This window comes from Onychomys torridus, chromosome 1, assembly GCF_903995425.1.
Source record: "Onychomys torridus chromosome 1, mOncTor1.1, whole genome shotgun sequence".
In the NCBI taxonomy this organism is placed as follows: Eukaryota; Metazoa; Chordata; class Mammalia; order Rodentia; family Cricetidae; genus Onychomys; species Onychomys torridus.
Genome location: NC_050443.1, coordinates 61,229,075 through 61,254,469, shown reverse-complemented (window position 1 = coordinate 61,254,469; position 25,395 = coordinate 61,229,075). Strand labels below are relative to the sequence as shown.

Genomic DNA, 25,395 nt, shown 5'->3' with positions numbered 1-25,395 from the left:
TCCACCCGTGGCGGGTGGGTATCCCTGCCCCTCCTCCACACAAAACCCGTCTTCCTCTTGGCTACCCATTCCCTAGAATGACTGACTCCTGTTCCCAGCTTCCCCCATCTCCCACCACAGGAGATGCCATCACACTTAGTATATGTGCACCATGCCTCCTAAGTACCCAGTTCTTGCAATGACTATGAATTATTATTTTGACTATTGCTCGCCCAAGATCACACCTTGCTAAGGGTTGCCAGCCAGGTTTATAGGTATGCCACATCCCAAAACTTAAGTAAAACCAGAATGAACCAGTACTTCTTAGACATTCAGTGTTAGGGGTGCTGGGAGTGACTTCGTTTTGTTTTGAAACAAGGTCTTACTATGTATGCATCCCAGGCTAGCCTTGGCTCACAATCTTCCTGCCGAAGTCTCCCAAGTGCTTGGATCATAACATACAGTATTTTTTAAGTCTTCTGGTGAGCATCGTGTGTACTGCTACACACTAAGGAACATTCTCATCTCCCCCCCTTGAAGCACTGTAGCATCATCATGGCTATAAAAAAAACTCTCCACTGACCCCTCTTCTTCTCCCCCCACCCCCCAGAGAACAACACCTTCCTCCTCTTCCCTCAGCTAAGAGCGTCAGTATTCTCTTGGACAAAAAGAGACATAGTCAGGCTATGCTGCCTGCACGCTCCCGTCTGGAGCATGGTCGAGCAAGGGCCATCCTGTACCCCCTTGCTCCTGGCTGGCACTCCAGCCCTTCCCCAACCCCTTCTATTAATAGCCCCCACCCACTGGCTGCCAAGCCCTTACAGCAAGAGTTTCCATGAGGTCAGTTTCCCAGAGATGCCTCCACACACTCTATCCACACTTACCTCTCCTGGAGTCTTGTAGCTTGTTCGTCCTTGAGAGGGGCTATCTCGGGTGCTGTGTCTCCGTCGGGCAGGGGGTGTTGGGATCTGGGCAGAGGCTGGAGGTAGGGCTTTCCCCAAGCTCTGGGCCACAGATTCTGGAGCCTGACTTGAGGAAGAAGTGGTTGTGGGCTCCACTTTGGGTTTAGGAGGAGCAAATCTCTTCCTATTCAAAGGCTTAATGGGCGGGGGGACCATGGAAGGTGTGGGCTGCCCAGAGGCCATAGGTACCTTCTCACCTCTAGCCTTGACAGGCTCCTTCCCTGAGGGACTTTCTCCAGATACCCTGGTACTTGGGGGTGGAGGTAGCTCCTCTCCTTTGGGCCTGCCTGCCTGGGTGCTCTCCATGTACATGTCCTTCAGGGAGAAATATACTTGCTCTGAGCTGAGGTTTGGGATAGGGGCTGGGACCGGGGCTGGGGCCAAGGCCGGGGCTGGGGCTGGGGCTGAGGCAGGAGCATCCTGGACCTTATCTTGAATGTCCACAACAGAAGCTGACTTCCTGGAGCTTTCTATTCCAGAAGGCCCAGGCCCCCGTGCTATCCTGCCTCTGGGCTGGGTCTGAGCTGGCTGCACATCGGTGGGTTTCTCTCTTCTACTGGAATTGGGTTCGTCTGTACTGGGGATGCCATTTTCTGAAGAGCACTGGCTTCCATCTGCCTTTTCTAAGTCTGGCTTCTGTCCTCCTGGTTTACATTCCTCATCTTTCCTTTTCTTCTTAGCCCCAGATTCCTTTGGAGGGGTGTTCTGAGGCCCCAGCTCCATGACCTCACAGATGTACGTCAGCAAGCCATGTTCTCCATCTTCCCCGTTTTCTGGGGCCGGCTCCCCATTGGTGGGCACCTCTCCGGGAGCAAAACTGTTGATCAAACCCAAACCTGGGTGCTGAACAGACTCAGTCTCTCCTTCCTGCCAAGCTGCGGAGGACCCTTCCTCGGTTTCCCTGACCGGGGCTGAGGGGACTGCCGCTTCCGCCCCACTCAGCCGGCGCTTTCTTTGGAAGCGGTCAGGGCTGATCTTGCGAAGAGTGTCAGTCTCCGCTGATGCCTCCTTCCCATGCTTCCAGCTCTGCTCAATCTCCCGCATTTTGGCTGCAGCCTTGCGCTTCAACTTGGCGAACCAGCGCTGGTGAATCTTGTACTCGGTCATAGTGCCCACCTCTAGGACCCCTGAGCAGGACACGATGCCCTTGGTGTTCCGAGCAGAGGCCTGGTAGATGGCAGCATCTTCTTCCCGGCACCTAGAGGCAGGAGCATGAGGCGCCATCTCTCCCTCCTGGGAGACAAGAGCCCTCCTCCCCACAGCCAGAGCCTCTGGCATTGACCACGTGCTCCCTCCCAATCCACGTCCTGCCCTACCTTAGGCATCACGAATTTCCTCAGTTACAATGGAGGAAACTGAGGCCAGAGGGTGGCAGCTGACCAAGGTCATGCTGTCCCAGGAGGGATTAGACTTGGGGCCCAGAAGAGCTCCCTTCAGAAGCAGGTGACCAACACAGCCCCCGAGAGCAGTAATGATGACACTGTTGCTTTTTCTGGCTGCTGACCTCATGGGAAAGGTTTCTGTGGGTCAGGACCTCCTCTGGTGGCACAGGCTCGTGGCTGGGAGAAGCGCGCCTACCCTGGCCTTAAGGAGATCCCAGACACTGGCAGACAGTGCAGTTCACCAGGTAGATCAATCAGCTCAGCCGCAGAACCCTGCCCTCTAACTGCAGAGAGAGCCTGGGCATTCCACCCGGGTGACGCCATGTCTGGTGGCAGAATCCCACGTAGGGCCCTCAGGAGGGCAGAGTGCCAGGAAGGCCCCTCTCCCTCACCTGTACAGCTGCAGGGTGTGACGGTTGCCTTGGTGAGTGATCTCATATTTTGGCAAGCCACAGTAACGGTCCAGTTCTATGTCATCCTTGTACCAGGTCACCTCCGGCTCTGGGTATCCTGAACAAGGGAGCAAGAGATTGAATGAGGTTAAGGTGGGATCCACAAAGGGTCCAGGGTTTCCTCACTGCCGGAAGAGGCTGGACAGTACCAGTGCCCCAGGCCCTCTGGAAGCACCATCCCTGTCGCTCAGCTCACTTTTAGAATGTAGGATGTGTCAAAGCTGAAAGCATTTCCCCTCTTGCTAGAAGGAAGAAATTTTTTGTTTGTTTGTTTGTTTTTGTTTTTGGATTTTCGAGACAGGATTTCTCTGTGTAGCTTTGGAGCCTTTCCTGGAACTCACTTTGTAGCCCAGGCTGGCCTCAAACTCACAGAGATCTGTCTGCCTCTGCCTCCCGAATGCTGGGATTAAAGGCATGCGCCACCACCGATCAGCTAACTTCTCAGCTTTCTAGTAGGAAAAGGTGAGGGATTTCCAGCAACTGATAACTGGGAATAACATGCTTCCTTTCTCTAATGGGCTTCACCTATAATAAGGACTCTCCCTGACAGGTCTCCTCTCCAAACCCCATCATGGCTGCATCCCCTCCTTTCATTCCAAGTTCCTACGCTGATTCTTGACAGCAGAACTAAACACCCACCCATCCATCCACTCACTTTTGATCTGCCTAGCCGCCCATTCTCTCTCTCTCTCTCTGTCTCTCTCTCTCTCTGACACACACACACACACACACACACACACACACACACACACACACCACTCTGACTCACTCACTCACTGTAATGAGGTTAATTAAAGAAACTACCAGTCGCCAGGTGGCACATGCTTTTATTTCTAGCACTCGAGAGGCAGATAGGATCTGTGAGGTCAAGGCCAGCCTGGTCTACAAAGTGAATTCCAGGACAGCCAGAGCTATTACACAGAAACTCTATCTCAAAAAAAAAAAAAAAAAAAGGACCCACCAGTCCCTTCCTTGGACTCCCAGACTACTCATGTGGCAGAGCTCCTAACTATATAGTCATGTGCCTCTTGCTTCCCAGGACACGGCTGATTGGCCCATTAATATACACCAAGGCAATTATAATTAATCTAATCCAATCACTGTGTCTAGACATGTAATTTTTATTTTTAAGTGTATGTGTCTGTGCTGTATGCATATACACATGCTTGTGTGTGTGAGTATGTGCATGCATGTGTGTGGGAATAGGTGTGCATGCATGTGGGGGCAGAGGTCAACATTGTGTCTTCCCCTGTTACTTTCCACATGTGCACCAACACCCAAAACTTCCCAGCATACTTTCTTAGGTCGACTCTTGGGAGCTCGCCTGAGATCCTGCTGTCCCTGCCTCCCTGCTGAGGTTCTAGGTGTATGCCACTATACCCAGGCTTTCACGTGGGCACTGGAGGTCTTCACGCTTGGAGGACAAGCCCTTTCTTGACTGAGCTGTTCCCCAGCACCTGGACCTAGAATTCTGAAGGGTGTGTGAGGCAGTCTGTTCTGAAGCACAGCCTAGGAAGTGGATAACGCTTGTTTACAGTGGGAGATAAGGAACCACACAAACCACACTAACCAGAGTCAGGGAAGTCAATATACTTCCAAATCCTGCTTCTAAACCTGGCATGGTGGTTCACGCCTACAGTTTCAGGCTAGCCTTGGCTACAGAATGAGAGGCTACCCTGTCTCAAAAGAAAAAGAACAAAGAAGAGAGATCTTTTATTTATTGGCTTATTTATTTATTTTTATTTTGTTGTTGGCTTTTGGGGTTTTGTTTGTTTTGTTTTTAAGACTTTCTCTGTGGGGTCTTTTGTGTAGCCCTGGCTGTCCTGGAACTCTGTCGACCAGGCTGGCCTTGAGCTCATAGAGATCTGCCTGCCTCTGCTTCTGAGTGCTGGGATAAAGGCAAGCACTGCCACACACAAGCCCGTAGACATCTTTTCCAGAGCTTTCTCCACACCTTCCAGCCCTGCTCCTCTTCCCTTTGCTACACCAGAACCATCCACCATGGTCACCTGTGATTTGCACATTGCTAAATCACTGCTCACTTCCCAGACTGGCTCTAGCTGGTCAAGGAGCAGCAAGGACCCTGGAAGTGGCCATCTCCAGCCCAGCCCTCTTCCCTCAACTCATGACCTGTATCATCAACTTGATATTTGTATCTGCACTTGAAGGCCCAACGGCTGACAGGCATGAACAACAGACCCCTTATTCTTGTCTCAAGCCCGGTCACACACAGCTGAGTGAGTGGACACAATCCATCCCCCCAGTGTGGTTCGGGCCAATGCATGGGGTCATTCTTGTCCCTTTTTTTCCCCTCACGTCCACTCTGTCAGACAGTCCTAAGGCTCTCCCTTTTGAACAGATCCAGAATCTGACCACTTCCTGTCACAGCCTGGTCCCCTCCAGGGAGACCTTCCTCACTGACATGACTGCCTCCATCCTGGCCTCTCTTCAGCCCCTGGAAACACAACAAGCAGACTCAGGCCCACATTCTCAAAGCACCCCAGGGGCTCCCTTCTCACACAGGCGCACACAGTCTACACCCTAGTACTGCACTTCCCTTATCTCTTCTTCTCTCCCCTTTGTATGCTGCACCCCAACCTCACAGTCCTGCTGGCCCACTCTGGCAGCACAGGAGGATGCACCTCAGCTCCTGTGGAGCTCTGCCTCCCAGTTCACTCCTCATAGAGGCCTTCCCAACACCCCTTCGAGGCTGAAGCCCTAGCCCCTCCCCTCCCCCCCGGCCCCGCATTTCCTTTTTATGATCGTTTCTTCCTAGCGCGCATGGCCACATGACACACTGAGCTTGTTAGTTGGTGTGCGCCCTGTCCATCCCCGAATGTCAGCTTCACGACCGCTTCACGACCGCGGGGGCTTATCAGTGTTCTTCTGCCGTGTCCCCAGCTCCCAGAATAGTGCCTGGCATGCAACCCACAGTAAGTAAATATTTACAGCTGATTACATCAACAGTGTAGGAAGGGCCTAGGATCCAAAGAAGGAAGTGAGCTCCTTGGCTGAGGATTTGGTAGAGCCTCGGAGAGATCTAGACCCAAAGACTAAGCAGAATTTTGGAAGGCTTTCCCTTCCTCCCACTGATCACAGCACTGTAAAAGCCTAGTTCCTTGGCCACCTCTCCCACTAGAGCCCAGACCCCAGTGGGCAGGAAGGACCCTTTTGTTCACTACCATATCGCCTCCACCCGAGACAGTGCCTGCCCAGCAGTTACTCAGCTGAGCAAGTAAAGAAGTGAACAGTGAACAAAAGGCGGCGGGGAGGGCATGCCTGCCATGGCGGCGGGTGAGGAAAGGCAAAGGGCACGCCAGGGAACAGCCCACAGCAGCAAGGGAGGCCAGGCTACAGCTGGCTCGGCCAGGAACAAACTGGGCTGTGCTGGCTGTAAACCGAGCCCTGCGTTTCCACTGCGCGCTAAAGCCCCTGGTTACATCACTGCACACGAGGTCGGGGCCAATGCAGAGGTTCTCACCATCTTGTGAGATGAGCTCATCCACTGGGGCCTTAGACCTTCTGCCTCATGACTGCCCAGGACATCCTCAGCCTCCAGTCCAGAGAGGAAGAATGGCCTGCACAGCTGCGGCCTCACCCCCACAGGAGCTGATTGTGATTCTGTGCACAACCAGGATCAAGCTGGCAATTTAGGGATTCCTAGCAGGAATGGCTTTGAAGGCAAATAACTTGGGGAACATGCTGGCTATCCCCTGGAAAATGCGAACTCTATGACATAAATACACAAAGGCCGGACAGGGCTAGGTCCTTCACTCAGCTGTACACATACTCCTGGGTAGGTATGCATGTATACACACAGAGAGACAGCACTCTGGCCAGAAGAGTTCAAAATGGAGCCTGAGCCAGTGTCCCCCTGGCCCTTCACAACCTGTGGTCTGTTTCACAGCTAGCTGGCTTGTCTAGAAACCCAACTTGGACACCTACAGCCTCATCCCAACCATTCCCAGTTCGGGGAAACTCAGATTTGGAGAAACGGGAATTTAGAGTTTTCAGAGAGCTCAAATACAGAATTTCACTTGGTTCCTCTGAGCAAAAGTTGCTCACATTTATTGAAGGAGACTTACTGTGTGCCAGAAGATGAGCTGAATGAAATAATTTTCATGTATATCTCATCTAACCTTCTAATGGTCCTAAGGAGAAGGCAATTACTAATCCTCAATATAAGCAAAAGAAAATGAGCTGGGTGGTGTCAGCACATCTTTAATCCCAGCACTAGGGAGGCAGAGCCAGGCGGATCTCTGTGAGTTCAAGGTCAGCCTGGGCTACAGAGTGAGTTCCAGGAAAGGCACCAAAGCTACACAGAGAAACCCTGACTCAGAAAAAAAAAAAAAATTAAAGAAAAAGGAGGAGGAGGAGGAGAAGGAGAAAGAGAAGAAGAAGGAGAAGAAGGAGAAGAAGGAGAAGAAGAAGAAGGAGGAGGAGGAGGAGGAGGAGGGAGGAGGAGGAGGAGGAGGAGGAAGGGAAAGGAGGAAATAAGGCCTGAGGGATGGCTCATGGTTTAGAGCACTTGCGACTGACTCTTGCAGAGAACTGAAGTTCAGGTCCTAGCACCCACATCTGGCAGCTCACAACCACCTGTAACTCCAGTTCCAGGGATTCTGATGTCCGCTTCAGGCCACTTGGGCACTGGACACAGGTGATATACACATATACTGGCACACACACACACACACACACACACACACACACACACACACAAATTTCAAAGTAGTTTTTTTTTTTTTAAAGTAAAATGAGCCCAGTGCTGGTGGTGCACGCCTTTACTCCCAGCACTCGGGAGACAGAGGCAGGCAGATCTTTGTGAGTTTGAGGTCAGCCTGGGCTACAGAGATCCAGGATGACAGCCAGAGCTACACAGAGAAACATTGTCTCAAAAAACATTGAAAAGGAAAAAAAAGGCAAAGGCAAAGGAAAGCAAGGCTCATGAAATAGACTTCTGCAACAGTCCCAGAGAGAGTGAGCAGAAGGGTCTGAATTCAGATCCTGCTCTGCTATACAGTGATAGGTGTAACCCCTACTTCATACAAGCTCCACAGGACCCAGGAGAGCGACTACCCAGGGCCACTCGGCTGGCACATGACACAGCCAACTTTCCTTTTCTAGCATTCTCTCCAATGAGGATTCTGGGGTCAATGCATAAAATTTTGTTCCTAAAAGTTACCACATTAGACTTATTTCCCAAAAAGTAAGATTTTTTTTTTCTTGAGACAGAGGTTCTCTATGCCCTACCTGTCTTGGAACTCACTCTGTAGACCAGGCTGGGCTCAAACTCACAGAAATCCACCTAGCTCTGCCTCCTGAGTGCTGGGATTAAAGATATATGCAATCACTGCCTGGCTTTTTTTTTCCTTTTTTTTAGAAATGTGGTTCTTGGAGTCTGGAGAGATGGCTCAGCAGTTGGAAGCACTGTCTGCTCTTCCAGAGGATCCCAGTTCAATTCCCAGCACCCACATGGCAGCTCACACCGTCTGTAACTCCAGTTCCAAGGTTTCTAAAACCCTCACGTAGACATACATGCAGGCAAAACACCAATGAACATAAAATAAAAATAAACAGTTTACAGAAAGAAAGAAAGGTGGTTCTTACTACAGACTAGGTCCCTTGGTTCAATCGGCCGACCTCTGAAGCTTTCTTCCTCCACTTCAACAAGTGACTATGCACGTATACGTACACACACTCCAACACAGTGTCCCCCAGAGTTGAAGAGAGTCGAGGAGGGAGCCCTCACGCCAGGCAGAAATGAGCAGTCTCTAGACAGCAGCATTCCAGCCTAAAGGGGCCTGCAGGATCCAGGAAGCAGGGCCCAGCACAGGTCCACTGTCTCCCATTCTCCTACTGTGAGTGAGAAGAACCCTGGAGGTCCTGGGTTCCCTCTCCATGTCTGCAGGGGTCCCTCCCTGAAAGGCCAGTGAGTCCCCTGTTCCCTTTGGAACAGGGGAGTCTTCCTCAACAGGACAAAGGTCCAAATAGAGGAAAGCATCGTCTGTGCCCAGTGAAGCCCTAGAGTCAGGGCCTGAGCCATCTACCCTTGCTCAGGGATGCTTCCAACAGGGAGGAAGAGAAACCGATGTGGTCCCCCGGCATCCACCAAGAGAAGGCAGGGACACAGAGACCAGTCTCCGTCACTGAACAGCCAGGAACACCTCCAAACTGAGGAGACCTAATGTCTAACCCTGTCTCCCTACTTCTTGGTGCCCTCTCCATTTCCCCCTCCCCATTTCCTACAACCTCCATCTTCTCCTTGTTTGTTTCTGGTATACAACGGTACCATGGCGACCACTGTCTAATCTGCTACAGAAAGCTGAGATTGGGGAATGGATGCCGGGACGTGGAGGGGAAGTACAGCAGTGAGTGGATATTAGAGGTGCCCAGAGCCCTGAAAACAGTACCAGCTCAGTGGGTAGCTGCTCCTCAGCAGAAGACCATGGCCTGGGCTGGTCATCCTGAGATGCAGGGATTAAAAAAAAAAAAAAATTGCCCCTGAGGCCCATGAGATTCATTGATAAAGGTCCTCCCTATCCTGCCTGACAACCAGAGTCCCATCCCTAGGATCCACATGGTGGAAAGACAGAACCAAATCCAAGTTGTCCTCTGACCTCCACACAAGCACTATCACACACACACACACACACACACACACACACACACACACACACACACACGTATTTTTAAAATTATTCCTTTGTGCTCAGTGTTTTTAGAACACTTGCTATGTGAGCCTAATGACTTGAGCTCAATCCCTGGAATCCAGGATGGAAGGAGAGAACTGACCCCTGAAAGCTGTCCTCTGACCTCCACACATGTGCTTTGATATGTATGCTCAAACACATATTACACACACACACACACACACACACACACACACACACACACACATACACACACACACACACACACACACATACACACATACACTAACAATAACAGTACTTGTTTAATTGCTCTTGGATTGGGCTTGAGGGAAAGGCTTATTCCCATGGGAGCACTCAATAAACTATCCCATGATTCTGTACATCAAACTGGTGTCTGGCAAGTCCACATTGATTCCGAGACGCCATGACACCCTTCATGCCTGCTTCTCCTGAGGCTCCCCATACAGGTCCCCACAACACTGCTGCCCCACCCAAGCTGCAACTGAGTTGAGCCAAGTGGAAAAGACACTAATCTGGTCATCACCATAGCCAGGTCATGTGGCAAGTAAGTACTGTGGCAACTCCAGAGAGGCACCAACAAGTCCCCTGTGCACCCTGGCCTTGCCGATCTCACGCTCTTGGAGAACGGCATTGGTGGGCAAGGTAACTGCTGTGGAGGAGGGAGCAGGAGCCCTGCTAGAGTGATGGAGAAGGCCTTGGAGAGGCCTTGGAGCAAAAGGGACTGGCCAGGCAAAGCAGCAGTGGCTTTTAGGTAGCCAAATGAACATTCGAAGGAGCAAGAAGACTGCGCGCGCAAGTACGCACGCACGCACGCACGCGGAGAACAAGCAAGAAGAGAAATGGGAACTAAAATCTTTGTAAACAGGAAGCAGACAGGCAAGTACAGAACGACAGCACCCTCAAGAGAGCCGAGCCCTGAGTTTAGAAGTGGTAGAAATGGAGAACTAGCCAGAAACCTCCCAGAGGGCACTGGAACTGGTGACTAGGGGTACAGGGCTCAGAAGGAAGATGAAACTGCCTTTAAAAACAGAATGCTGGGCCTTGTGCATGCACACCTGTAATCCCAGCACTCAGGAAGCTCAGGCAAGAAGATCTCCAGTTTGAGGCCAGCCTAGGTGACACATTAGGACCTTGTCTTGAGACAAAGCCAAACAAACAAACAAAAAACTGCTGAGTGCAGTGGCACACGCCCTTAATCCCAGCACTTGGGAGGCAGAGACAGGTGGATCTCTGTGAGTTCAAGAGCCACCTGGTCTGTATAGAGAGTTTGGGGCCAGTTGTAGATACGTAGTGAGACCCTGTCTTAAAAAGCAGCAACAACAAACAGACATGGTAGCTCATACCTCCAATCCCAGGTTCTCGGAAGACAAATTGGTGGAAGGGATAAATGGCTGTATTTTGATAAATATCTTTTAGTATAGTTTGAAACCTTAAACTACATACATGTGTTAATTTAATAAAATAAAATTTAATTTTCTTTCAGATAGGTTTCATGCATGCCAAGATGGCTTCAAACTGGCTGTATAACGGATCATGACCTTGAACTTATGATCCCCCTGCCTCCACCCACAGAGTGCTGGGATCACAGGAAAGCCCAGCCTCAGCATGTTCTGCAAGCACTCTACATTCTATATAAAGCAGCATATGAGAAAGTGTGGAGTGAGACTCAGGCACAGGCAGTGCCAGAGAGTCAGGCATGGGCAGTGCTGCAGAGACTCAGGCATGGGCAGTGCCAGAGAGTCAGGCATGGGCAGTGCCAGAGACTCAGCCATGGGCAGTGCCAGAGACTCAGCCATGGGCAGTCCCAGAGACTCAGGCATGGGCAGTGCCAGAGACTCAGCCATGGGCAGTGCCACTGAGACTCAGCCATGGGCAGTGCCAGAGACTCAGGCATGGGCAGTGCCGCAGAGACTCAGCCATGGGCAGTGCCAGAGACTCAGCCATGGGCAGTGCCAGAGACTCAGCCATGGGCAGCACACAAGGCAAAAGCAACTAGCTCCTCGTGACCTGGGCGGCTCACCTAGCCTCTTGTAGCTTCGTCCTCTGCAAAGCTGGGCTAACAATAGCACTTACTTCACAGGGTTTGGAAGAATTCAGTTGCAACACACCAGTCATATAAAGATAAAGGATACAGGGAGCCGGTGTCCCTCTAGCAGATGTGCTGGACAGTCCTGGTTAATGGGACAACTACCCATGGAAAAACCAACCCCAAAGAAGCTGTCTAGCTGGCTGGGCTAAACACGTCCACCCAGGATGGGGGACTGTGACAGCTGGAAGCCACCCACGCCCTTGACTAACTGAAGAAGTAAAGGGGGGCGGGTCTTGGAGGCATGTGAGTCTGGGCCCTTTGAAATGGTCAGTGCAGCTGACAGCAAATGTCCTGTAGGCCTTGAGGCAGGTCAGGGTGGTGTGGAGGGAGGTGTGGAGAAGGAACAGTGCCTGAGCCAGTGTCCCTGCTTCTAAGGGGCACCACTGGGTGTCCTACTTAAAACCCAGCAGGAAACCAGTGGAAAGAGGACAGTCTTGATGCCTAACACTGGGTGCCCAGCGCTATTCCAGTGGCTAAGCAGGCATTCACCCACTCAGGCTCATAACGCTATGATGCTCATAGCGACCTGCTTAGCACCATATACTGAGTCTAAGGATTCCAAGCCAGGCAGTTTGCCTCCTGGGTCTATGGTCAGAATAACTATGATTTACTGTCTCTCAGGCTAAATACTCCCAAGTCACAAATGGCTCAACTATTAAGTGGTATGTTCAGGAGCTGACGTCAAAGATCACTCATCAATAGAGTCTACTTGAAGGGGGAGGAACTTCGCTGAGCACAGTTGGAGGCTTATTGTCTTCGTTTTCCATCTTTTGAGACAGGGTCTCATGCAGCCACACCCTGGCCTCAAACTCATTATGTAGTTGAGAATGACCTTAAACTTCTTGTCCCCACAAGATTACAGACCCAAACTACTATGCCAGATTCATGAGGATAAAACCTGGGGCTTCATGTATGCTAGCAAGCACTCTACCAACTGACCAACTGAGTCACATCCTCAACCCTGAACACAGGTTTTAAAGAAGAAAAGCCATACACACACACACACACACACACTTCCAGAGGAAGAGACACAGAGTTGTGGGATGGGGGTCAGGGAGCTAAAGCCAACTCATTCAGTTTAGTACCTATAATCTATCACCCCTCCATACCCATTCTATCCTCCTGGGACCCTGCTTTGTGCAGAAACCCTGGCAGGGGTTGTATCAACAGCTTCATTACCTGTGACAATGCAGGTGAACCTGACGTCACTGTCTTCAGACACAGCCCGGGACTTGAGTGTGGTCTCAAATAGTGGCTGGGTCTCTTCTGTGAGCTGAGCAATGATGGAGCAGAAGGTGCTCCTAGAAAAAGCAAAAAAACATTAGAGGAGCCCTCCCTGCAAAGTAGACTCTGGCCTGGCCTGGCCTGGCCTGGCCCCAAGTGTAAGCCTTACCATGTTTGCCAGTCAGCCTGTGACCAAAGTTCCTCGTTATACCTGAGCAAGTAAGTCTTCACTCAAGAGTGCCAGGGCTTCCTGGCCAAGTTAGGGGTGGGCACTAAGGGGCTGAAGGCAGTCTTGACCTAGAGCCATTGCAATAGGCGAGAGGCTAGCAATAGACTAGGCTCCTGGGTACACCAGACCACCATTCTACATATCCCCATCAATCCTTAGTCAGGGATGGGGGGAGCTGGCTTCACCCTCCATTACCATCTCCAGGGAAGCTGGTATGTGGGAGATGGAACCCTAGCACAGCACAGCCAGCCAACCCTCAAGGATTCAGAGGTCCTGAAGGCATGGAACTGTATCCTAGAGCTCAGATTCTGAAGAAAAGCACCAGCACTTGTGAGCATAGGCCTCGGTAGATGAAGAATGAGCTGGCAATGCCAGGCGCCTTGGCCCTTAAGGGGACTCGGCTCTACGGACTATCAAATGAATGTTGACTATGGGATGGCAGTAGCAAGCCAGCTGTGGCTCCTCTGCTCCTTCTATGGACACCATGTGGGGAAGTCGAAAACAAAGCTGGCAGCTGTATGAGACTACACAGCCACAAACAGACTGACTCCTGAAAAAGCCAGAACCCTTGCAGTGGACTCAGTCATATCTGTGGGCTTATTGTGTCTATCCCAAACTCACCAACAATCCTCGGGGCTTACAGTCCACTCCCTCCTGGGCACAGGAAGCAAACCTAGGTGCCAACCCCTTTCATGGGCCCGCAAAGACAGTGCATTCCCAGGCGTGAAGCTCAACCACATAGCCAGATTGTGTGGTGCACAAGCTGTGCCCAGCCCTCCTCCCCTCCTTGGGCACACACCCTTGTGAGCAGCAGTGGGGGCCGTGAAGGGGAAAGTCAACAGAAGCAGAAGGAACCATGGAGAAAGGTAGATCATTTCAAGTTGCCTTTCTCTGGGCCTCAGAGGAAGGAGTTGACCCCAAGAGCTATATTCACCTGCTCATGACTCTCTAGCAGGTACAGAGTGGGAGGAGTGTGTGGGGATGCAACCAGAGGGTATAACCCTACATACTTTGCAGGGAGAAGACTCCATGGTCAACGTAGATTTTCTGTAAGCATTATTCTGCACTTGAGTTCTAAGAGAAGGTTTGAATCCCAGAAAGTGTTTTGAATCATGTAAGATGTCTAGGGATGCAGACACCCAGGCATTTGAGTCCTCCCTCTAAGGTCTACCCAGGATGGGGATATCCCTCTCAGACACCTGAACACTGAACCAGGCCTGCAAGGAGCATTCGGTAGCATTCTGCAGCATCCTCTCCCTGAGACATCAACTGTTGAGTAGGATAAGCCCCTTTCTTTCTCCTTTAAGTTGTTCAGAAATAGAGAACCTTTTGGGACGGAGGCTCTCAACTCCCTGAACACTTAGACTATAACATCCGGAAATGTTTCTTTTCTTTTCTTTTCTTTTTTTTTTTTTTTGGACAGCATGTTGTATGTAGTCTAGATCTTGTGATCTACCTGTTTCAGCCTTCCAAGTAGCTGTGATTTACAACCCTGAATATGTTTCAAATGTTTTTTTCTTTGCTCTTCCTCCTCCTCCTCCTCCTCCTCCTCCTCCTCCTCCTCCTCCTCCTCTTCCTCTTCCTCCTCCTCCTCCTCTTCCTCTTCTTCCTTTTTAAGATAGGATCTCTCCATGTGGTCCTGGCTGTCCTGGAACTCAGTATGTAGACTAGGCTGGCCTCAAACTCACAGAGATCCACTTGTCTCTGCCTCCCAAGTGTTGAAATTAAAGACATGCACCACTGCAGCCTATTTTAAAATGTTTCTTGTTCCTATCATATAATAGCAATTTCTGACTTGAACTTTCTAGAAAGTTCTAAGCCAAATATAGCCCAACTGCTGTTAATCCTCATTACATTACATAACTTGAGCTTGCTTTTTGCTTGTTGTTTGAAGCAGACTTGGGGCTTTATTTTATTAATTTTATGTATTTACTTTGTGTGTACGAGAGAGAGACAGAATGTGTGAAAGAGAAAGTGGGGGTGGGGGAATATGGGAGGGAGAGAGAGAGAGAGAGAGGGAAAGAGAGAGAGAGAGAGGGAGAGAGAATGAGAGAGAGAGAGGGAGGGAGAACGAGAGAGAGGGAGGGAGGGAGAACGAGCGCTTGAGGCCCAACACGCTGCAGCAGACATGTGGCGTTCGGAAGACAACTCGCAGTTCTCTTCCCTTCAACGTTTACACGGGTTCTAGAGATTGACACAGGTCATAGACTTGAAGGACAAGGCAGTGCCCTGGCCTGCTGAGGCGTCTTCCTACCTCTTCTCTGGGGACTTTGGGTTTGTTTGGCTGGCCTGCCACTGTTTACATAGACCAGGCTGGCCAGGGAGAGTCACTCTATACTGTTGTGTTCTGTTGGCTGGTACCCAGCTTCTGGCTGCCACAGCTTTCTGCCTGTCCTCCACTCTGCTGTGAGTTAGACTCCAGGTGTGTCCTATCCAGGCACCTAAGGAACCAGGAGATCCACACACTCTGGTAACGGTCTTTTCAACCACGACAGTTCCAAGTTCGTCCAATTCCATGGTTTTTTAATGATCTCATGGGCTAATATGTATCTTGAAAGAACCCCAGAAACATTGGTTTCCGTGATGTTCAAAGGAGCCTAACGCTACCCTTGGGGGTGCTACCCTCCCTCAGAGACCCCAGGTACCTCTTGGTACTTCCACACATCACTGAATCCGTTGGGCTATCCACTCTTCCTCCCAGACCAGTTTCCTTGGTGTTCATTCCCATTAAGGAGTGAGCACACTCCAAGAACTGACTGATCATGCCTGAAGACATGATGAATTATTCAGAAACCAGTTGGCTAGTCAGAAACCTCCCTCTGTGTACAAAAGCAGGATAACTCTCCCCAAACTTCCCAGTCTGGGATGGGACCCAAGAGGTGAGAAGTAGCCAGGAAACAGTCCCATTCTGGTGGTAACCGTCAGTTCAGCCAGAGCTAGGGAGCTGTCTGCAGCCTGGCAGGAGAAAGGGTGGCTTTCCAGCTGGAAGCCTTGACCACAGACTTGCTCAGGCTCTGAGCTGGCTCCAGAGTCAGGGGACATGCAGGACAGTAAGGTGGTCTTCTTTGATCTCACAGAGTTCTGAGTCTCTGAGGGTACGGAGGGGTGGATGGAGAGGAAAATTCAAAGGAAGAAAAGGAAGCCGGTGAAGTTACAGGATGGCAGAGGAAAAGTGTAAAAGGCAGGGTCACTAGTACAGGAAGATGGAAAAGGCATCAGAGCTAGACATGTGGCTCCTGTGGCTGGTGGCTGCCTGCTGTGTCCCCCGTGGTATCTGTTCCAAAGGCAGAGGGCTAACATGGCAGGCATCTCAGCAGCTCTTCCCACATCTTCGTTCCTGAGACCCGAGCCCATGCAAGCATCAACTCTGGTCCCTGTGAGACCCATGCCCATGTGAGTACCCTCTGACACCCTCCCCATCACCCCATGCAGCCTGGTTAGTGTGCAAGCAGTCACCCAGTGGCCTCTCGAGGCCTCTCAGAAGCAGTCGGAGAACGTAATGCAATGTGTGTTTGTTTACCTTCCAGAGCTGGGGTGAGACAACCGGTTGCTTGATAAGCTAAGCAAAAACAATAAATGGAATCATTAGGCCCAAAAGCAAGGAGAGGAGGCAAATCAACAACAGTCACAAAGTAGTAATCGGCCACCATCTGAGGCCCAGAAGCCCTTCTATTAAAAGGAACCAGCTGTCGTAGTTGGCCGCTCCTGTTAGCAGCGAGGGGCCGCACCACTGGACACCAATATATCTGAAACCAAGAGCCTCGTTAAATGCAGCCGAGTCCAGGAAATTGGTTAGGCAGGATGGAGGTCCCTGGCGGTTGTGCTTTGAGAGAAAGGTGTACGTCAGACAGAAGTCTCTTTCCCCAGAGGGAGACCTATGCCTGTTCCCTGCCCACAGCATACCAGCCCGGGGGGAACTGCTGCTTCAATTCTTGCCTTTGAGGGAGAGCAGCCCCATTCCTGGAAATCCCCACAGGCTTGGAGAAACAGGTGGCTCAGAGAAGACCCACCATTAATGTGTTAAAGTGTGGTTAAAGAGCAAGGCAAATGAGCTGGGAGAGCGAAGAGAAGGAAAACAAAGCAGTTAATTCAGCAGGAGCTAGAGTTGCCCAGCTCCCTCCGTCCAGCATCACATCCTGCTCAGGGACCTGGGGCACAGGATAGGGCCTGATCCTCCCTTAGGGAGCCAGACCCACACTCAAGTGGAGCCCTTCGGTGTTGAGCCGACTTTGACCGCTTCCTCCGGTAGACCCCAAGTCTTTGGGAGATGGCAAGGGCCATCCCACCCATACATACCCCTTCACTCTACCCTTCTCTACGGCACCCTAAGTCTGCTCAGTGGCACTCAGGGAAGCTTATATTCCCATCTCTCGATAACTGGTCCCTTCCCTTTCATTGTGCCTGGGTTATGTGGATGCCACCAACATTCTTCCAAACTCCTAAGCTCAAAACCTGTCATCTTGGGCTGGAGACATAGCTCAGCCGTTAAGAGCACTGGTTACTCTTCCAGAGGACCCAGGTTCAAGTCCCAGCACCCCCATGGCAGCTCATAACTGTCTGTTACTTCAGTTCCAGGAGATCTAACACCTTCACACCAATGCACATAAAATAAAGTTAAATAAAATTATTTTTTAAAAAAGTCCTGACATCTTGAGCTCTTCCTTCTCCTATTCCCACAAATCCAAACAACACCTCTTTCTCCTTTTCTAACACTCTGTCCTTGTGCTCTGATTTATCCTGACAGTTCCACACTTAACAGCTCCCCCCTTATCCCATGATCCTCTCACAGGCTATTGTTTGGGTTTGATTTTGGTTTTGTTACCCCGTTTGCTTATTCGGTTGATTTTGGGGGGACAAAGTCTGATGTAACCCAGGCTGGCTTCAAACTTACTGTATAGCCAGAAGTGGTTTTGAATTCACAGCGATCCTCCTGCCTCAGCCTCCCAAGCGCTATGATGACAGGCATACACCACCAAACTGGGCTTCACACAGTACTGTGTGGGAAACACTGCAGTATACCTACTGCCCGTTTGTCCAGACTCAACTCACATCAACAGTTAAGGTTCAAGATCTTCTTACAGTCCCTTCCAACACTCAGGTTCTAGGGCAGCCAAGCCCATTCAAGCATGGCCACCTCCAAGGCTACCAGTTCTCTCCTTCCTTCTGCTCAGCTAAACCCTGCCCGCACAGCCTTAAAATCTAGGTCTTTTTGTAACTTCTGTGGCTCTTCACGCAGTGCTGGGTATACCGTGGATAATCGTGACTGTTTTTGTGAGAAAAGGAGGAGAAAAGAGAAAACATTTCAAGGAGGGGGTCCTGCCCCCTCCCCGCAGGCTGCCGCTCCAGAAGAGTCAGGAAAAGGGCACACTCTAAAGGTGCCTTTACTGGGAGTTTTAAAAATCCTCTGGAGGGTGTGTGGGCAGAAGCTCCCTGAGTACTGGCAACCCTAGCCTTTCCTGACCACAAACTGCCTTTGTCCGTCTCCTTGGAATTGAGAGATTTCCCCTTGAGTCTGGACCTCCTCCCTAGGAGGAGAGGCATTGGGCCAGCTTTCTAATTTATGACGGAAAATGACAGGTTCCACCTCCACGTGGGCAAGAGACTGAGCGGAGACAGGGTGTCCTCTCCATGCCTCTCGGGCTGTTTGTGAGGTTTTGTTTCTTGGCCCCATTGTCTTTCAGCCACACCTTACACATTTGTTTGTTAAGGTTTTGTGGTTTTTAACAGGTTTTATTTTGATTATTTTAAAATGGTTTGCACATGTGTATGTATATGAGCTCACAAGTGCCCTATGAGGACAGAGGCATCAGGTCCCCTGGAGCTGGAGTTACAGGTGCTTTTCAGCCACCTAGCATGGGTGCTGGGAACCCACACCAGATCCTATGAAAGCAGCACACACTCATAACTATGGAGCCATCTCTCCAGCCTGATCTATATTATTTTTAATTATGTGTATGGGGTGAGGAGAATGTGTAGATGTGTGCAGATGCCATTAGAGGCCAGAAGATGGCACCAGATCCATTGAGCTACAGTGACAGGCAGTTGTGAGTGGCCCCGCTTAGATCTTGGGAACCAAATCTGTGTTCTCTGGAAAAGGAGAAAGCTCTCTCAACTGCTGAGCCATCTCTCCAGCCCCTTACCGTGCATGTTAATCAGGCAAGAAGAATCTGAGGCCTCCAAAGGTACCTGGTCCTCAAAAGGCAGATCTTTTGAGGCCTAGCTGACCGACTATCCTAGCAGAGGAGCTTCTGGGTGTGTAGTGGGTGGGGCAGGGCAGGGCAGAGACATCTAATGTTGGAGCAAAAGGACTTCAGAGTTCTTGTCATGGTCCCACTGCAGAAAAGGGATGCAGGACCCAGAAAGCGAAGTGCTCCTTCTAAAGGAGCACATAGACCTGGAAGAGCCAGGGCAGGCATGGAAGTTGGGCGCCTCCCATCGCTCTGCTTTTCATCTATTCTGGGACATAAAAGGCCTCTAGAAAGTTCTGGCCCAATGCCTTAGTTTCCCTAACACCCTAGACCACCTGCCTTACCCAAGAAGAGCAACAGAGGTTGTTTCAAAGTGGTCTGCAGTAATGCCACGGCCCTTCGGCTCCTATGAGCCCACCAGGATCAGGGCCTTCTAGAAACAACTTGAGAACTTCCAAGTGCCACACAAAAGCTAGTCAGTCGTGGTTGTTCACTCTTTGATTATTTAAAGTACTGTAGCCTATCCACATACTACTTCCCTAGAGAGGCGAGGTCCTCACAGCTGGATGAGCAAAGAGATCATCCACCAGATAGGACAGCCAAGTTGGACCTCAGTGAGCGGCAAAATATCCTTGAACTGACGTGAGACTAGAAGTCTCTCCAAGGATCATGGGCAGGCAGGAGTATGGAACATATACAGATTCTGGAACCCCAGCCATATGGCAGTTGTCCAAAGCTCCCAGGGAAAGCCCTGTCTCAGAGCCCTTGGGAAGGGTGTCTTAAGATCCAGGTGGTGGCATCAGCTCACGCCTTTGATCCCAGCACTCAGGAGGCAGAGGCAGGTAGATCTCTGTAAATTCAAAGCCAGCCTGCTCTACAGAGCGAATTCCAGTACTGCCAGGGCCACACAGAGAAAACCTGTCTCAAAAACAAAAACAAAACCAAAAAGATCCACTGCAGATCTACAGAAAGGCAGACCCAGAATATTTTGGACCCAAACTGAATGAGGGCAGAACTTGCCTCTCAGCCAGGACCTAGGGTTAGTCAGGGCTCTCAGCTGGGCTGGAGCTGAACACAGCTGGAAAAGTCCTCAAGCGACCCCTCTCCTCTTTGTCCCTTCAGCTCCCTCCACCCCCACAGGCAGTCATTTGAGGAGCACAGTTTCCCTCCTGCAACAGTCAGACCTTCCCATAGTCCTGAGAACTGCCCCTCCACCAACCCCAGGTCAGCCCACTTCACAATCTTTTTCTTTTTCTTCTTCTCTCTCTCTTTTCCTTTTTTCCCCCATGGTCTCATCCAGAGCCAAACAATCCTGGCTGTTCTTGTCAGGACCCATGAGGGTGTGGGCTGGGGGTGGGTGGGAGGGTTGGGGGGCTTCTAGCCAGTTAGCAGGAGGTGAGAAAGGACAGAGGCAAAACTGTCTCAAGTCCAAGACTCGAGAAACCCTCTCTCCGCTGCTCCTGTCTGAAGCTTTCAAATAGCCAACAAGAACAAAGAACAGCCTTCTAACAGCATCCCCATTGAGGTCCAAGGACTCAAGCCAGACATGTTTTCTAACTTCCAGGCCTCCACCTGGCACACTGTAAAACGTCTAACACAAGCTCAGCCAGAAAGCAGCCCCATGCCCAAGCCTCCAGCTTTGCTCCTCAGAGCCCAGATCCTGAACCCGCTCCACTCTGCCTGGCTTTCAAACCATCCTCTCTTCCCTTCCTCTGCTGCTACATCTCCAAGAAAAACCCTTCTCCCTCCTCTCCTTGGTTCACTAGTATTAACAAAAGCCAGAAAGAAGCAATGCCCAGATAAGTCACAGCGACAAGTGAGAGAGACATGAGGCTCTCACTAGGAAGTCGGCTTCCTTAAGGACTACAGTAAATGTCCACATTTCATTGTGATGTCCCACCGAGCCAGTAACTGGGGAAAGGGAGACCCACCCCAACCCCCCACAGCCCAGGAGCCTGGTTAAGTCTGACTCAGTCACTAACACCAGCCCTCAGCCCTGCCCCAAACATGTGACACCATTTGCAGAGTTTTATGCAGAAACAGGTTCCGGTTACATATGAACTTTTCCAACTCCAAGGTCAATAGGACTCAGCAGATCCAGGAGGAAGTGCCCACGGCTTTTCCTGAATGTCATTGGTGCTGTGTGTGTGTGTGTGTGTGTGTGTGTGTGTGTGTGTGTGTGTTTGTGCTCCTGAGAGCAGAAGTCTGCAGAGTTCAGAGAAGCAACTTCTACACAATACACAAGCCAAATTCTGTGCTAAGAAACAATACCTATTCCAAGAGTCACACTATCACATTCCGGCGCTGCACCCAGAGGGCAGGAAATTTGTCTGAGGGGCAAATGGGCTTGCTTGTTCTTGAGTGTCTGCGTCTTTCCAAAAGCTTGCCTATTGTCTGTGTATCCATGTATCTAGGAATAACACAGCTCCTAAAACAGTCTTCAAACTTCCTTCTCTCCAAGGCGGCCAATGAAGGGTTCATCATCCCACCCCTTCCGTGACATCTCAACCCCCACCGGTCTTGAAACTGGGCAGGGCCATTGACTCCCTCAGAGCTTCGAGCCATAGAACTCTCTCCCTGGTTTCCCAAACAGAGCCACCTGGCACCCCTTCCTCTCAACCAGACACAACAAGGTGCTGGAAGGCCGACGCCCTGGGCTCAGAGGAGGAACCTGAGTTACCCCACTCATCTCTGCCTCTCACTCTAAGCTAAATCGCCTCCACGGGCTCCCCCACACCCACCCACCGGCAGCTTCCCCTCCTTTGAAGCTGAGGAATTTCAGCCACTCTGGATCCCCTTATCACTAACAGTGGAATTCAGCCCTGGGAGTAGCCCGGTGTGGGGTGAGGGAGATACGAAAAGCTTTCAGGCCCGGGTAAAACAGCCTCAGAGACGCCTTTCTCCTCTCTTGGGCCGCACATTTGAGGCACACGGGGTCTCAAGGGGTCAAAAGAGTAGCATGAGGGTCTGTCCCCAGACCTTAGGGTTGAGAAAGCTCATGGGCACGGGCCTCACCCCAGGCCTCCATAGCTTCGGGGCGCTTCTGAGAGCCTGGCCACACCCGGCCACCACCCAAGGGACAGCAGAGCGGAGCCCCGGGCGACCCAGGGCCAGGGGCCACTCACCTAGTCTCCGGCCGCACGCTGAGCAGATAGCTGCGACTCGCCGGGCCGGGCGTCCACACCGGCCCGTCGTCCTCGCCATCGCCGCCCGCCCCTGCCCGTCCACCCAGGCCCCAGCCCCGGCCCGCGGCCCTCCGCGACCCCATGCCACCGCCGCCCCTGCCTCCAGCCCCGGCTCCTGCCCGACGCTGACGCGCGCCCCTATTTATAGCTCCAGGCTGCTGTCACCTGCTGCTGTCCCTCCCCCGGACCAGCGCGACTCCTCCAGCCTGACCCGAGGGCCAGGGCGGCCTGCAGAGAAACGCTGTGAATGCCCGCCCCGAGGCAGAAAGAGAGGGTGCCTAGAACCCAGGCCTCCCCACAACCTTCCTCCGGCTCCCTTCCAGTTTTCAGAGAAGCTTTTAGAAAGAAAGAAGGAGGCGAAGAAGCCCCAGCAAAGAACTTGAGATCCTGCAAGGGGACCCACTGACCGCCACCTGGCCAGCGGTCTTTAGGCCAACTTAGACAAACTCTATCAGCGACACCACCAAGGGAGCCCAAGATTCCTAGGCACACATTCTGTGTCTCTCCAAAACCCTTACCAGTATCTACCATATATTAGCTTAACAAAGGCTTCTAGAACCTCTTAGACCCACCCCTTCAGGCTTCGTTTCCTAAGGGCAGAAGGGGGGAATGGGCCAAGTCCTAACGCCTAGAAAAATGATTGTTATATCCTTCAACGTTTCCAGTGTAAGCTGCTAAGCACTGTCTAAACCTGGCGCTTACTTTTGGGGGCGACCACAGTGGATTCATCTGTCCCTTCTGCATCCCTGCATTTAGAAAACGCCTGCAGCTGGAGAGCTCTAAATTACAGAAAAGAAGGCGTGATGGAGTGCAATCCCTCTGTTGTATTCAGGCCCCCACTGTTTGGAAACGGCTTTTCCCCACTGTGTGGCAACTATCTCCTTCCTCCTCTGACCTTAGCCCACTGGAGTCTGACTCAGGCTAGATCGTTTACAGTCATGTCCTGACCACAGACCCAACCTGTGCCAATTAAAAGTCTTCACCAAAATAGTCTTTTCTTCTCTCTCTCAGCCCTGACTTCAAGGCAAGCATGTGTCATCATTCCTGATTTACCAAAACATTCTTTTTTTTTTGGTTTTTCGAGACAAGGTTTCTCTGTAGCTTTGGAGGCTGTCCTGGAACTCACTTTGTAGACGAGGCTGTCCTGGAACTCACAGAGATCCACCTGCCTCTGCATCCCCAGTGCTGGGATTATAGGTGTGCGCCACCACCGCCCGGCCAAAATATTCCTAAAAAAAAAAAAAAAGTATTACAGTTTATTTAGTGTGCGAGTGTGCATGGGCACATGCTATGTTCACTAAAGTGTACAAAGGACATGTAGATAAAATCACATGAAGGTCAGAAGTGGAGAGAAGGCTCAGCGCTTAAGAGTATGTATTACTCTTACCGAGGCCCCAAGTTCAGTGTTCAGTTCCCAACACCCACATCAGACTGCTCTGAGCTACCTGGATGCCTCTGGTTTCCTCAGGCACCCACGCTCACATAGACAGAGAGAGAGAGAGAGAGAGAGAGAGAGAGAGAGAGAGAGAGAGAGAGAGAAAAGAAGAAGAAGAAGGAGGAGGAGGAGGAGGGAGGGAGGGGGAAGAGGAGAAGGAGGGAAGGAGGAGGAGGAGGAGGAAAAGGCCTATCCCTCCCCTCCCCCTAGGTCCCAATGACAAACCAAGGTACAATTCCACCCAAGTTCACTCTGGGGAGCCATGGTCAGGTGTGTGGGTGGTCTTGAAGCAACCACAGCTGGGACTGCACCCAGCATGGGTGATGAACCCCTGGGGTTGTGTAGAGGGAGTCCCCTCCCTTAGTCCTTCCCTGCCTTTATATTCCAGCCCTTCCTTGAAGTCACATGCAATTACAGCAGATTGTATTCCGCCGGTTGGGAGGGGTAACTGAATACTTGAGTGAGGGTCCCATGACCCTCTCCATCCCTTCTTCTCTGAAGGAACATCAACTGTGGACAAGCCTGGCTCAGATGCTCGATGGTCTGCAAGCAGACAAGGCTGATCAGATGAAGACAGTAGCAGTGTGGTTTGGAAGACAGTCCTGTAAAGCAGGACAACTTACAGGACTTTCTCCTGTCTTTCCACCATAAAGGGCTTGGGGATCAACTTGGGTCGTCTGATCTGCTTGGCAGCAGGAATATTTTTTAATTAACATAATTTCCTTACATTTTCTTTTCTTTCCTTACTCCAAACTCTCCCTGTACTCTCTCTCTCTCTCTTACTCTATTTCAAATTCACAGCCTCGGCCAGAGAGTGGTGGCAGGAGGATCTCTGTGAATTTGAGGCCAGCCTGGTCTACAGAGTGAGATCCAGGATAGGCACCAAAGCTACACAAAGAAACACTGTCTCGAAAAAAAAACAAAAGTTCCCTAATCAATTCATGGCCTCTTTTTCTATTTTAATTGTTACATGTGTGTGTGTGTGTGTGTATTCTTCAGTATATAAATACAATATATATTGAAGTCTGTATAATGTTATTTATATGTATATGTTTTGGGGCTGACCATTTGATATTGGGTAATCATTTGGTGTTCTCTTCCCTGAGGAAGACTGTTTCTCCTGCTCTCGGGGTTCCTTAGTCGCCTGTAGCTCTTTGTCTAGGGTTGAGGCCCTGTGAGCTTTCCTCTGCCATGTTAACGTGATTGCTTGTATCATCCCGTTCAGGCCATATTTAGGCAGCCATGTTGGGGAGACTTCATGTGTACAGCTTCTGACGTTTCCATGAGCCACAATCTCACGGGCAACTTCTTGATCCTCTTCAACAACAATCCCCAGCCTGAGGCACAGGGTTGCGTTATGATCACGTGCCCCCACTTATCTTTGTTCTTGGGTCTCCAGAGATGCACATGTTAAATTTCCTTCTCCAGCCACAGCGCCAGCCTTCAAATATTTGCAGTTTTGGTTCATTGGTTTGGGTCTTGTGAGCACTCATCTGTTAGGCTAGGACTGGGGTCACATGATCTAATAAGAGAGACAAACACACAGAACAGTGCAAGAGGCCACATACAATTACAGTCCTAGAGAGAGGGGCATAA

The 25,395-nt window shown here is 50.9% G+C and overlaps 1 protein-coding gene across 1 annotated transcript in view; it reads right to left on the bottom strand.

Annotated features, from left to right (window-relative positions):
• The window catches only part of Alpk3 (alpha kinase 3), a 49,125-nt gene extending 26,678 nt beyond the window's left edge, over positions 1 to 22,447 (bottom strand). Inside the window, 5 exon segments of the mRNA XM_036198668.1 lie at positions 864 to 2,139; positions 2,716 to 2,833; positions 12,718 to 12,839; positions 16,512 to 16,550; positions 22,305 to 22,447. Of these exon segments, the coding sequence (XP_036054561.1) occupies positions 864 to 2,139; positions 2,716 to 2,833; positions 12,718 to 12,839; positions 16,512 to 16,550; positions 22,305 to 22,447 (1,698 nt within the window).
• Positions 22,448 to 25,395: the final 2,948 nt, after the last annotated feature.